Raw genomic sequence first — 14,915 nt, forward strand, 5'->3', positions numbered from 1 at the left:
AAATAAACCTTAATTCTTCTACTTATCCCCACCTTTAACCTGCTTTACCATGTATATATAGGGGAGAACAAAATCATATAAGAGCAGAATACAACAATTTAAACTTCCAAACACATAGTAAGAGGGAAATTATCAAGTTATATTTAAACAGTGGCACCCACAGCTGTTTCCTCTCATGTATCTTCATGTGAATTTAAAAAAGATTCTAATTGAGTCGGTTCCATGAAGACATATCTTATACCATTAATTTTCATTAAACATTTACTAGGAAATCTTATAGTTATTTGGGTGCCCATTTGGTGTTATGCTCAGGCTTGTAGACCCTTGGCCGACGAGAGGATGGTATACCTTTCGGAGGGTCCGTAGGCTCTCTCGTCGGGTGGCAGGGCAGAACAGGAGGCGGGACCAGCTGACCCTTGGCACTGGAGGCTAAGGCGAACACGGAGGCGATGAAGAGACGAGATGAGGCGCTGTGTCTTCACCACTGGTGCTCTGCGGTCCCCTCGGGAGGAACCCGTAGGGACCCGACCGCTGGGACTTAGGTGGACCTAGGGAGGTCAGGGAAATGGTGCAAGGGCCAACTGAAGCTTCGCCCTGGAAGCCCGCGGTCCCCCCAGGAGGAGCCCATAGGGACCCAGGCCGCTGGGACTTAGGCGGGCCCTTGGAGACGGTAGTCTTGAAGAAGTCCTAGGTCGAATGACAGAGGGTCGTCGCTCACCAGTCCGAAGTTGTACGCCAGAGGATCACCACTTGCCAATCCGAAGTCAGGAACCAGAGAATCACCGTCAGCCAATCCGAAGTCAGGAACCAGAGAGACGAAGCAGGAACCAGAAGCCAAGCTCAAAGAACTCACCGAAGCAAGCAGACTGGACACAGCTCACAGGAGACATTGCCAAGTTGAGGAATGAGCAGAGGAAGCCTCCTTAAATACTTCCTCTGCTCTGGATCATTGGAAGCAGGTGAGTATCATTAAAGGGATCAGGTCCCTTTAAATCCAGCAGGGGGGCGTGGCCTCATGCCTAAAGATGGCGGTGGCCATCTTGGATTTCTTTCGAGGGGGAAAGCCAGCAGGGCGCCGCGAGGGAGGAGCAGGGACGGCTCCCCAGCGGGCGGCCAGACTGCGGACCATCCCCGGGGTGATGGGCACCGGCCCTGGGGAGCGTTTCAGGGGTTGCCGTGGCAGGTCGCCGCCGCGGTGGAGGTAGGGGGCCGTGCCCATGGACGGCCACGGGCGCGGGACACAACATTTGGTGTGCTCTGGGACCTAACGATAAGAATTTTTTTCACCGTGCTTGTGTGGATCTAACTATAGATCCAGATTTTTTTCACCGAAGTAAATCTTATTACGATTCCATAAGAAAACCTTAATACAGTGTCTCTTTCTGCTGCTATCATAAATTTCACAATTAAAGTTCCTCTTCTTTCAATTTGCTCTTCCTGCATTGTCTCCAGGAATCCAGTTAAATCCAACGGGGAGGGGGGGGGGGGGGAAGCACTTTCAATTTGCTTGTTTGAGATTCAATTCCAAATTTCCAATTCTCTGGTTGTCTGATGTTAAATAAAATGTTCTTAATATAGTTGGTAGCTCTCCACTTGGCCAGGACAATATATCAAGCAAATATTTTTTAAATTGCTCTTTTGGAGAAATTAAGCTACGCTTAGGGAAATTTAAGATCCTTAAGTTATTATATCGCATTGTTCTCAAGGTGTTCCAATCTCTTTTCCATTTTTAAGTCTCCTTGTATTAAACTTGTTTGTATCGATTGTATCTGAGTAATTTTTTAATCCATTTCTTGAATTTTACTAGTATGTGAAAGCACAACAGGGTTCACTGTATTTAGTTGTATCTATGAGTCTTTAATTACTTCCGTTAAAGAAATAATTGCATTCTCCAACAAAGAGACAGCATTCCACAAAGCCTCCATCGTCACCACAGAAGGTTTAACAAGTAATTTTTTAGAGGTAATATTTACCGAACCTTGCATTTGTTGTAATTCATCGTGTTCCTGGAGAGGAATCGTCGGAGTCCCTCCCTGTAGATTCGGCGGGTGTAACTCTACACCAATGCCACTCAATACTCCAATGTTTAGTTCACTCAGGGCGGTTGAAACTTCTTCACCCTGAGGCTGCCCCATCAGACTCAAGGATGGACCACCCTCGACTGCCAATCCTCCATCTGACGCCTTCCATCTAACGGCTATGGCTGGTCCAAACTCACTGGTATGGGCGGGAGGGGAGGGAGTTGCCGGGGCCCCGGGGCTCAGAGATGTTTCGCCAAACAATGGTAAGGCCTGCTCCACCTCATGCATTGCAGCCGGCTCTCCCGGGGCATTATCTCCTGCGGCGTAAAACTCCTGAATCTTTGTTTGCTGCAAGGGAGGCTTCAGGGGTGTCGAGGTATCTTCTCTCACCTTCCTTTTCTCTTTGTGTGCGGCATTCTTACTCCAAGGCAATAATAAAGCAAAATGATCAGGAGCTCCACGTCGCCGCATCTTTCCCTCACGGCGCCATTTTGTTCTCCCCTAAATTGGATAGCTTTTAGTATAAACCTGCCACAGTCTATCACTTGTAAAACTCAATGAAACTTTATATTTTCAAGGTTTGTGCATTTTTCTTACAGCTCTTTGTTCAGGTCAAGGGGATTTATTTTATTTATTTATTTAACGAGGATGTGGTGTTATTGTGTATGGGAGGTGAGTATTTCATATTTGGTATCTTTTTTTCTCATTTCATTTTAGATTTGAAATTGCACCTGCAGTCCACAGACTACGGAAGCTTCTTAGCAAATGAAACTGGGTCTCTCACTGTCTCCATGGTTGATGACAAGCTCAAGGAAAAACTGCTCACAGAATTTCATTACTTCAGGAACCACTCCTTCGAGCCACTTGCCACTTTTCTTAACTTTATCACGTAAGTGGTTTTGTGACTCTCAACACTAAAAACTTGGATTCAGATTGAACTGTAGCTGTTTATTATGACAGTTACGGAATAAATTGTTGGTCAGAGTAACAGTGATTCAGAAAACTGTCAACAGGCAGCTGCCATTTATTTTGAGAAGCTTTATGGAACTAAACTTTGTGGTTAGATACTAGGAATGTAAAATCTTGGCTACATGACTTGGAATCCTTAAGATATTGTTAGTAGAAGAAACATAGAATCTGATGGCCCATAAGGACCCTAGGGCTTATCTAGTCTGCCTACTTTATTTCCTAGTACAATTCCACAGACCCCCTGTTGATCTCTAATACATTAAAAGCTGATGAAAATAAAAGGGTAAATTTTCATTAGTATGCCTATCTTCAAAGAAAGACTTGTAATTGTAAAAGTCATCGGCCAGCACCAAGGGCAATGAGACGGACAGGCAGGGAGCTCCCTCCCCCCCCCCCCTCCAGAAGGAGGAGGTGAGTCCTCTCTCCTGGTGCTGACGTGATTGCTCTGCCCCATAGCCTGCCCATCACCCACCCACCAACACCATCAAATCCGCAGCAGCAGTGCCAAAGGCGTCAGTGGAGAGAGCTGCCAGGGAAAGTGGCAGCCATTGGGAAGCAGGGTCTGCTTTGCACAACCATTGAATTGGCGGCTGGCACTGAGGACAATGAGACGGATGAGTAGGGAGCACCCTCCCCCCATGGAAATAGGAAGTAAGACTTCTTTACTGGCACCAATGCAACACTCTGCCCCATAGTTCGCCCACCAACACCATCAAATCCATGGTGCAGCATCAAAGGCGCTTTCACTGTGAGGCACACACCCTTGACGCATGCACAAAGGAGCACAACAAAGGAGCTTGCCTCTTTGTACGCCCCTTCCTGCATGCCTGAAGTGACACCTGAAGTATATATTTTAAAATCACCCTGACCAAACAGCATTTATAATCGAGACAACCCACCTCATTGAAACCATCACAAGACAAGGAATATATGGAAATCCTCAGAGAACCTCAAATCACAAGCAAACAACGAGCACAAAGATGATCTAACCCACAATAAGTAACAACTCTCTTGTAATCTCTTCCTACCTAATGTTTACTCTCCTACTACTAAATGTAGTCACTGTCAAAGAAAATCCCACTGATAAATGATCTGCTAGAGGAACTAAATCCTGCTGTCTTCTGTATTACTGAAACATGGCTGAAAGACAAAGATAATGTTCTCTTAAATCAAATTGATCACCCCAACTATAACATCTTTCACTTCCCCAGACACAAACATAAAGGTGGGGGGCCTAGTAATAATCAGTAAAAAAAACTTAAACCCTACAAAGTTGAGACTAACCCTCCCTATGAGGTGGCAATACTTAAATCACCACAACTAAATACAGGTATTTTATTTATTTATTTAACATTTTTCTATACCGGCATTCGTAGGACACATCACGTCGGTTTACAAGTAACTGAGAAAGGAAATTACAAAAAACGGGGAAGGGGGCTAACTGGATAATATATAAAAGTACAGATGAAGAGAGTCAAAGAGCAGAGTTACAACTTTTGCATTCATGCTAGGGTTAGATATGCAAGTGAACTATAAACAATGCTAAGGAGGCATGTGCACTTAAGAACTTAGCATATAGAACTTATTTACAGTATGAAAGGAGGCAAGTGCACGTATATACAGATAAATGCTGGTGCGGGGGGGAGGAAAAGAAGGAGGGAGCGGGAAGGGAGAGGGGAAAGGGAAAAAGGAGCAGGGGGGTGTGGAGGGAAACAGGGGTACAACTGAGCAAGGGTATTTTTAGGGAGAGCTTGCTAAAGGGTGAAGAGGGCGGGGTAGGGAGGAAGGGGTACAGGGAAGGTATAGGGGAGGTCAGGGAGAAGGTAGGTAGGTTGAACGGGAGCTGAGGGGGTTCAATGAGGGAAAGGACTAGGTTTGAGAGGAATTGGGGTATGCCTGTTGAAAGAGCCATGTCTTGATTCCTTTTTTGAAATGGCTCAGGGACGGTTCTAGGCGGAGTTTGGCGGGGAGGGAGTTCCAGAGGGTGGGGCCCGCAATGGTGAAGGCTCTATCCCTGGTGGTGGTGAGGTGTCCAACTTTAAGTGAAGGGGTTTGGAGAGTGCCAGCAAGGGAGTTTCTAGTGGGGCGATTAGCTTGGCGGAATTGTGGTATATCTTCAAGACAGGGTGAGTTGTTATTGTATAGTGTGTTATGGAGGATGGTAAGTGTTTTGTATTGGGAACGGAAGGTGATGGGGAGCCAGTGGAGGTCTTGGAGAATAGGAGTGATATGGTCAGTTTTTCTGGTGTTTGTTAGGATTCTTGCCATGGAATTTTGAAGGATTTGAAGGGGTTTAATGGTGGAGGCTGGGAGGCCTAAGAGAAGGGAGTTACAATAGTCGAGTTTGGATAGTATAGTGGTTTGCATAACAGTGCGGAAGTCGTGGGCGTGGAGAAGGGGCTTCAGTTTTTTGAGGACTTGAAGTTTATAGAAGCCCCCTTTTAGGAGTGATTTAATGTGAGGTTTGAAGCTTAGTTGATTGTCTTAGTTGATAGTATGGACTATTGCGCTCCTGAAACACTCCAAAAAGACTGCTCACCTATAATCAAAATTTTCACAAAAGCATTTCCATCTCCTGAATCCACTCTAATAGTAGGGGACTTTAACCTACATGTAGACAGCATACCTAAAGCTACATCATATGAAATATTTCTAGACACTATGGAAGCAATGGGATGGTCACAATTTGCAACCAACCGCACTCATAAAGCAGAACATATCCTTGACCTAATATTTGCCAATCATAATAACTGTATAATTAACACACCTCACAAAATATTACCCTGGTCTGACCACCAACTAATAAAGCAGTGAAGAAACGGAGATCGGTGTATATGAATGCCCTTTATTTGAAATTTGCCCTTCAAATAAAGGGCATTCATATACACCGATCTTCGTTTCTTCACTGCTATACAGCCAACTGGATCGGCTTCCGATTTGTTTTCTGGGTCCACCAACTAATAAAAGCAGAAAAAACCCTTCTCAACACACAGCTAACAAACATATAATAATCAATCTTTCACATACAGAACCAAAAATACTTGAAGAAACTATTAAAAGTAAGAAAATTGACTTTAATCATGATAATGCCTCATCATCTTCTGACTCCTGGGATAAAATAGTCAATGAAATATCTGACAACCTACGCCCAATCCTGACAAAAACGTTCCAAAAAGAACACAATACCACTAAATATTAGTTAAAATTTGTAACCTATTATTAAAATCATCCATTGTACCTCAAGACTGGAGGGTGGCCAATGTAACCCCAATATTTAAAAAAGGCTGCTGGGGCAATCCGGGTAACTATAGACCAGTGAGCCTGACTTCAGTGCTGGGAAAAATAGTGGAAACTATTCTCCAGATCAAAATCGTAGAGCTAATAGAAAGACATGGTTTAATGGAATACAGTCAACATGGATTTACCAAAGGGAAGTCTTGCCTAGCAAATCTGCTTCATTTTTTTGAAGGGGTTAATAAACATGTGGATAAAGGTGAACCAGTAGATGTAGTGTATTTGGATTTTCAGAAGGCGTTTGACAAAGTCCCTCATGAGAGGCTTCTATGAAAACTAAAAAGTCATTGGGGATAGGAGGCGATGTCCTTTCATGGATTACAAACTGTTTAAAAGACAGGAAACAGAAAGTAGGATTAAATGGTCAATTTTCTCAGTGGGAAAAGGTAAACAGTGGAGTGCCTCAGGGATCTATACTTGGACCAGTGCTTTTCAATATATATATATATATTTATATATATATATAAATGATCTGGAAAGGAATATGACAAGTGAGGTTATCAAATTTGCGGATGATACAAAATTATTCAGAGTAGTTAAATCATAAGCGGACTGTGATACATTACAGGAGGACCTTGCAAGACTGGAAGATTGGGCATCCAAATGGCAAATGAAATTTAATGTGGACAAGTGCAAGGTGTTGCATATAGGGAAAAATAACCCTTGCTGTAGTTACACAATGTTAGGTTCCGTATTAGGAGCTACCACCCAGGAAAAAGATCTAGGCATCATAGTGGATAATACTTTAAAATCGTCGGCTCAGTGTGCTGCAGCAGTCAAAAAAGCAAATAGAATGTTAGGAATTATTAAGAAGGGAATGGTTAATAAATCGGAAAATGTCATAATGCCTCTATATTGCTCCATGGTGAGACCGCACCTTGAATACTGTGTACAATTCTGGTCACTGCATCTCAAAAAAGATATAGTTGCAATGGAGAAGGTACAGAGAAGGGCAACCAAAATGATAAAGAGGATGGAACAGCTCCCCTATGAGGAAAGGCTGTTCAGCTTGGAGATGAGACGGCTGAGGGGGAATATGAGAGGTCTTTAAGATCATGAGAGGTCTTGAACAAGTAGATGTGACTCAGTTATTTACACTTTCGAATAATAGAAGGACTAGGAGGCATTCCATGAAGTTAGCAAGTAGCACATTTAAGACTAATCAGAGAAAATTCTTTTTCACACAACGTACAATAAAGCTCTGGTATTTGTTGCCAGAGGATGTGGTTAGTGCAGTTAGTGTAGCTGGGTTCAAAAAAGGTTTGGATAAGTTCTTGGAGAAGTCCATTAACAGCTATTAATCAAGTTTACTTAGGGAATAGCTACTGCTATTAATTGCATCAGTAGCATGGGATCGTCTTAGTGTTTGGATAATTGCCAGGTTCTTGTGGCCTGGTTTGGCTTCTGTTGGAAACAGGATGCTGGGCTTGGTGGACCCTTGGTCTGACCCAGCTTGGCAATTTCTTATGTTCTTATGTTCTTAAACAACAGAAACCCTGGTATAGCAAAGAGCTAAGACACACTAAACAGACACAGAAAATGTGAAATCAATGGCAGAAATGCCAATCTACAGAATCCCTAGAAAAATACAAATCCATACTGACTAAATACTGAGTACAAATCAATAAAACAAAAAAAGACTATTACACTAAATAGATTAATGGTGTAATATTTAATTCAAAATTACTCTTCGAAACAGTTAAAAACTTAATTTAGGATCCATCTTCCACCATCTCTAATAACTATGAATTTTCAAAGAATTTCTGCAATGAACATGCCATGTCTTTGTTAGATAAAATCAATAGATTGAAAACACAATTCTCCACCTGCTTGCCAACAACAGAACATGAAGGAAAAAAGCAAGCTAAATGGAACATATTTGACACAGTATCTAAATTTGAAATTAACCAAATAGTAACAAAAATAAAGCCTTCTATTCACCCACTGGACCCAATCCCCACAAGTTCCCTAAAAGCAGTAAACAGCAGCGTAATCACCCCATCAATCATAACCATAATCAACCATTCACTATCTGAAGGACTAGTACCCACTGAGGCAAAACAAGCTGTGATTAAACCAATCCTGAAAAAAAAAAAAACAGGCAGAATTGATGATATGGACAACTACTGACCAATATCCAACCTGCCATTCTTCACTAAAGTACTAGAAAAAGCAGTGTTATCCCAATTAGAAAGCCACCTAGAAGACAATAATATTCTATTCCCAAACCAATTCAGATTCAGAAAATATCGCTCAACAGAAACCCTACTAATTTCCTTAACGGACCCTCTACTACAGGGGTTTGACAACGATGGATCCTATATCCTGGTACTAATTGATCCATCACCAGCCTTCGACACTGTAGTCCATTCCCTGCCATGCCATCAGTTGAAAAAAAGTAGATAGATGGAAATGTTATCAAATGGTTCTCTTCCTTCCTGACAGATAGTTCATTTCAAGACAAACTGGCAATCACATATCTGACACCTTCTCAATCGATACAGGTGTCCCTCAGGGTTCTCAGGTGTCCCTCAGGGTTCTCTACTACTAGTTCTCGGCTACTCTATTCAACATTTACATGCTCCATCTATGTACACTGCTAGCGGAGCTAGGAATCAACCTCTTCCTATATGCCAACGATATAAAATTCTACATCCCATTCAACAAATCATTTGAAAAAACTGCATCGACCCTGTCATCATACATGAAGGCAATACAATAAAAGCTATCTATGCTGAAACTAACACTAAAAAAACTGAAATCATGGAGTTGAGAAATGCCTCGATAATCAAACTAAGCCTGGGAGATTTTATTACATACTCAGATCACGTATGGGACCTAGGAATACAGATCGATGAAAAGTTCACAATGAAAAAGAATTTAATCAAATTAATCACCACTGGATACACGAAGCTGAGAATATTACAAGGGCTGAAACCATTTCTAATAACACAGGACTTCCATACTGTTTTATAAACACTAATATTACTACAATTCCCTATTACTAGGCCTACCTTCTGGACTATTAAAACCACTACAGTTACTACAAAATGCCTCAGGTAGACTCTTACTAGGGACAAGGAAATTTGACCACATCACCCCCTCGCTGATAGCCCTGCACTGTTTTCCTGTTCAATCCAGAATACACTATAAAATATTAACTCTAATTTCTAATATCATCAATAACATTAACCCATGCTTATTAGGAGTGATACAGTAAGCATACACACTGCACAGGCCTCAAGTTGTGGAATTCTCTACCAGAATCATTACTCTAGATAACAGAAAGAAAGAGTTTCAAACGTGAACTGAAAACATGGTTCTTTAGAAATGCATATGATCTTACGTAAAATATCAATATGCCGATAACTTTGCTGTCAAAACATAGATAATGCTAATAAAATAAGCAATAAGTATTGAACTATGTCATGTGGAACTGATTAATACATGATGGATAGTGAAATATAATTTATGAATTACTAATCATGATCGTAGCCCCCTAGATAACTTATACCTGAAGCAGATATGCTAATCTAGAAATGTATTTGCTCTTGTATTGACCTAGAATATGAATGTTGTCCAAGAATAAGAATGCTGATTTTGTAAACCATTGTGATCTTTTTTGGAACAACAGTATATAAAACATCTAAATAAATAAAATAAATTGTAAGCATGCACAAAACCTCATTTTCAAATGCTAGCTTAGGAGATATTTCACTCTGTCCATAATAAATGCCCATAAGTACATATATACAATGGCAGTCAATAATTAACCTTTTTAAACTACAAGTCTAGAGATCAGTCATATTAAATACTTAAAACCATGATACTGGAAAACTAGGCAATTACCTTAATGTATTCAAGAAAATATATTATATAAAATATAGGGATCATCAAAATGATTCATGGGAATTTATGGGAGTTTATTTTTAATTCTTAACAAACAGAAGAGAACATATCAGTAAACCTTCCATAACAATGATGACAGTTTACACAGAGTAGTTTCACTGACTATGAGATTGATGCAGAGAGACGAGAATCATTTTTTTAATAAGACCAATGCTCTTTCATCTAGGGAAAGAAAACAAGTAACTACCAGCAAGTAGAACCCTATATAATCGGTTAAAAGGAGGCCTGAGAGTTTCTTCTTAATAAACTGTGCAGTTGGTTGTATGCACTGCCGTAATCACATCTGACAGCCCTTCTAAGCTGGAGAAATAAATAGAAATGGATTGGGATGACCCTTAACAGTGCAATGCCTGACTGATTTTTCAGCTCTGTTAGTGGAAGAATCATGACATCTAGTGGCGTAATTTATGAGCTAGCAATGCCTTTAAGTATATTCCTTGTTTGTGAAAAGTACTGTTGAAAGGAAAACGATTTAGATAATTAAAAAGACAGTTCAAACAAATTAATTTCAAGTCCTTTTTTTATTCTGATTTTTTTTTTTTTTATCAGTCCAGATAAGTTATTAGTGTTTAAAGTTTTTTTGAGATCACCTGCTGCATAACTATTTCCACCATTATGAATCCTAGTAGATGGGAGCAATGTTACACTAATATTTATCAGACTCCCCTTGCAGACAGCATCCTGATACATGTAAATAGCTCTGAAAGTTCTGAGTCACTGGGCAAGATTTTCCTAACCTTCCTCTTCATCTCTTGTCCTCCACCCGACAGTTTTTCTTATTTTTATCTCATACCTTCAGGTTTAACCCTTCTGTTGTCCCTTCTATCCTTCATTTCTTATACTTTGACCATCCTTTGTCACTCTTTCCCCCACTGGCCCTTCCCACCTCCATTTGTTTGAGCCTTCCCCCATCACTGCCTCCTTTCTCCTTCAGCTTCACCTACATTGCTCCATCTCGTCTAAACATTTCTCCTACCCTCTGTGTCCCTGTACTTGTTCCCCCTCTCTCCTACTACTTTTCAGTACCTCCGTGGCCAGCAGATCCCATCACACCATTCACTGCAGTGGCATTTTCAAATAGTCCACGTTTGCATTGCTGGCTTCTGAAAGACCAGGAAGTGGGGAGAAGACAGAAAAATTATACTGAAGAGCTCCACATATACCCACGCACACACAAAAGAAAATCCCAAAATGAGCATTTAGAACCTGTTGCACTAAAGGGTCATCTCCATTTTGTGTCTCTAGGTTAACTGTAAGGTACACAGGACTCTTGCGGCCTTATTTTAAAAGGGCCACGCGCATAAATTACAGGGGTTATGCGCGTGGCCAGGCCTTGCACGCACAGCATGATTTTACAACGGGCCGAGCCATGCTCATAACCCCCATTACACGCAGAAGTGCCAGGCCCAAAGAAAAGCATAGGGCGGGGAGGGGCGAGGTGGGGCTGGGGGCATCATTCGATGCTGTCCCAGGGATGCACGCGCCGGCGGCTGGTCAGCGTACAGAGATTACTTCTGCTCCAGAGGAGCAGTAAATACTAAAATAAAAAATTTGGGGATAGTTAGGTTAGGTTTAGGGAGCAAGGAGGAGCGGGGAAGGTTAGGTATGGGGGTAGGGAAGTTCCCTCCCAGTTCACCCCTTAATTGGAATGGACTGGGAGGGAACTGGGGGAGACCCGATTGCGTCGCCGTGCATATTTTGCGAAATTTCACATCCTGCGTGCACCACGTGCAGATTTTAAAATCCGGAGCGCATGTGTACGCGGCCATTGTATTTTATAACATACATGCACATGGTATAAAATTGGTGCATCCATTTGCGCGTGCCAGGAGCCGCGTGCACGTGGACGCACATGCGCTGCTTTTAAAATTGACCCCAGTATGAATTGTAGAGCATGCTAATGCGAACAGCAGTATCATGTCTCACTATAACTCATAAGGATGGCAATTTTATAACTGTGCAAGTTGGGGGAAAGTCTGTTCGTTCCTTTTACATGTAGACTTTACCCCAGATTTTGAAATCAAACTTACTTGCATAACTTTGCTTTGGAAATTTGGGTGGAAATGGGCGCAAACAGAAAGATACTTTATGTGGTGGGCATAAAGTTGTTCATGGCACTGAGTGGCGGGATGCAGGACCTCTGCGTTATATGCAGATGTCTGGTTTAGTCTGCTCTTTTTTATTTGATTTGTTGGTTTGGTGAGTTTTATTCTGAACACCGCCTTGGGCAGTCTGAAAAGATCATAAATAAGTAAACGTCCACGTATACATTTTAAAATTGAAAAGTATACACATTAAGTTCGAATTCTGCCCTGGAATGCCTCTCCCTAGTTCATGTAAAAGTACACACATGACTGGGTTAATTTTTCACAAACTGAGGCCTGGCTATTTTATTGCAGTCATTTACAAGATAAGATCAAATTTTATGTGCCTAAATGTCTTTGAAAATCCAACCCATAATGCAACTAAAATAACGATAATTGTACATTTTAATTGTAATAATTGTAATTGTAATTGTATAACAGCCCTCCATTAGGTTGAAGTTCACGTGTACAAAGTACATGCAGCCTTCAACCCTAATTTTCAAAGCAGAATTACTGCTAGAAAGCAGATGCAAATGTATTCGCGAGCATTTGTGGAGGGGCTGTAGTCCACTTGTAGAAAGCACGTGCAAACTTCAGCCCTAATTTTCACAGTGGCCTTAAGGGCACAAGTCCAATTTAAAAATGAGTGGGACCGCACATTTACACCTGCTAAGGAGCACGCTAGCTTTTCCGCGTGACTTTAGAAAATCGAAAGTATGCGTGGAAATGATTTCCCCACCCTAGTTTTGCCTTCAGAAACCCCTGTTTAAGTACACATAAAAGTATGCATGAAATCATTTCCATGCATATCTTTACATGTGCAACCTTGAGATAATTTTCAAAAAGCCCATTTATGCATGTAAAAGTGTCTTGTATGCACATAAATGCTTTTAAAAGTTACCCTCATGGGGAGATCACGTGATGTGGTGAACTCTGTCGCACCTACGAGACTGAGCTCCGGTCACCACCCACCTCAAATCCCCTGCCATCGTGCTCCTGGGGGTTAGAGACATCGTCTTTTTCCACTGAACAGACTTAATTCACCTTCCGCCTTCACCTCCTGGGCAATTTCGACTTTTATGGCGTCCCGAGCGGTGTGGAAAGACAGAGAAAAGCCGAAGGCCCCCGGAACCAAGATGGCCGACGCAGAGCAAATGGAGGAAGAATCGCTGGAAGACAAAATTTCTCACGCGGTGATCACCGCTTTAGACATACTTTATCAGATTTCTGAGCAAATCGCTGAAGTCCGAACTTCACTCAGCAATTTTGATTCCCGAATAGAGCGAGTGGAGGGGCGTGTTGCCTTGGCCGAGGACGACACGGGCGCCCTGGAGAGGAAGGTCGCTGCCCTGGAACAAGCGGCGAAAATCAGCGAGGACAAGCTGGGCGATTTAGAAAATCGTTCTCGCCAAAACAATCTAAGGTTTGTGGGGTTTCCCGAGAATATAGCAGACGCAGACCTCCCCTACTTTCTAGAGGCCTGGCTGTTAGGCCTAGTTTCCTCGCTTGCCTCTCCATCGGGCGGACTACTAGAACGTGCACATTGGGTGGGCAGGAAAATGGATGGCGATTCTAACTGGGGTCCACCGGTGGTCATAGCTCGCTTCTTGCACTTTGTGCACAAGTCGCTGGTACTTCAACACTACCGGAAGCAAAAAGAATTCCTACATGATACTATTAAAATATTAGTGTTTCAAGATTTTTCTCCCCGTGTATCAGCGAAACGCAAGGAATTTACCAGCATATATTCTGACCTTGTAACAAAAAAAATCAGGTTTGCCCTTGCATACCCAGTGCAGCTTCGTATATCTCACAATGGCACCACAAAGATCTTCACTTCTGCTGCTGATGCTCGGTCTTATGTCCACTCCATTCCAGGATCCGCACAAGTGGAAGAGGCTTGATAACTATACATACTACCTCCGGCTGGAGCTTCTTATTCTACTCCAGACGCTTTGTCATAGGTGACATGAGCATGGGTGCTATAATATAAAGAAAACCTGGGTCTCCATTTAGTCCATCTTTCAGACTACGCACCGCGAAGGAATCCGTTCTATGGACAAGATCCTTCAAGCAAACTCATAACATATATGTCTTGTTTTGTTCAATGTGCTCCAAACTACTTTTTAGGTTGTTTTTCTTTCTTCTTTAATTACAAGGCATTATTGAGGGGCGTCTACACCACTGCTTGTGCAGGGGGGACGGGGTGGGGGGTGACCGAACACATCCTTTGTTTTTGAGTGATCTTCATCCCACATTGAGGGATAATATCCAAACATGGTGAAAGGTGGGGAATTCTTGCTTTCCCTTTGGAAGCTGGGAAAGGGGAATAAAGGGCAAGGTGGGTTGGGGGGGAAAGTACAGAGAGTCTCAATATATTGCAAATATATGTCTGATTTTTGTGTGTGTTACTTTTGTAAAAGGTCCTAATGGGGAGTCTACTTGTTGCTTGAATTTTGTTATAAAGGTACCAGAGCTGCACCAAAACATTTATAAGGTAGTTTTATGGCTTTAAACATTGTTACATGGAATGTGGCTGGCTTGGGAACCCCGGTGAAACGTGAAAAGGTCTTAGCCCATTTAAATAAACTTCACACCAAAGTGGGTTTCATCCAGGAAATGCACTTATTGAAAACTG

At 42.0% G+C, this 14,915-nt stretch overlaps 1 protein-coding gene across 1 annotated transcript in view; it reads left to right on the forward strand.

Moving 5' to 3' along the window:
* ATP6V0D2 (ATPase H+ transporting V0 subunit d2) overlaps positions 1 to 14,915 on the forward strand; it is a 122,554-nt gene that overhangs the window by 22,653 nt on the left and 84,986 nt on the right. Inside the window, exon 2 of the mRNA XM_029591604.1 lies at positions 2,739 to 2,910. Coding sequence (XP_029447464.1) covers positions 2,739 to 2,910 — 172 coding nt within the window. The remainder of the gene's footprint in view (positions 1 to 2,738; positions 2,911 to 14,915) is intronic.

Source organism: Rhinatrema bivittatum, chromosome 2, assembly GCF_901001135.1.
Source record: "Rhinatrema bivittatum chromosome 2, aRhiBiv1.1, whole genome shotgun sequence".
Taxonomy (NCBI): Eukaryota; Metazoa; Chordata; class Amphibia; order Gymnophiona; family Rhinatrematidae; genus Rhinatrema; species Rhinatrema bivittatum.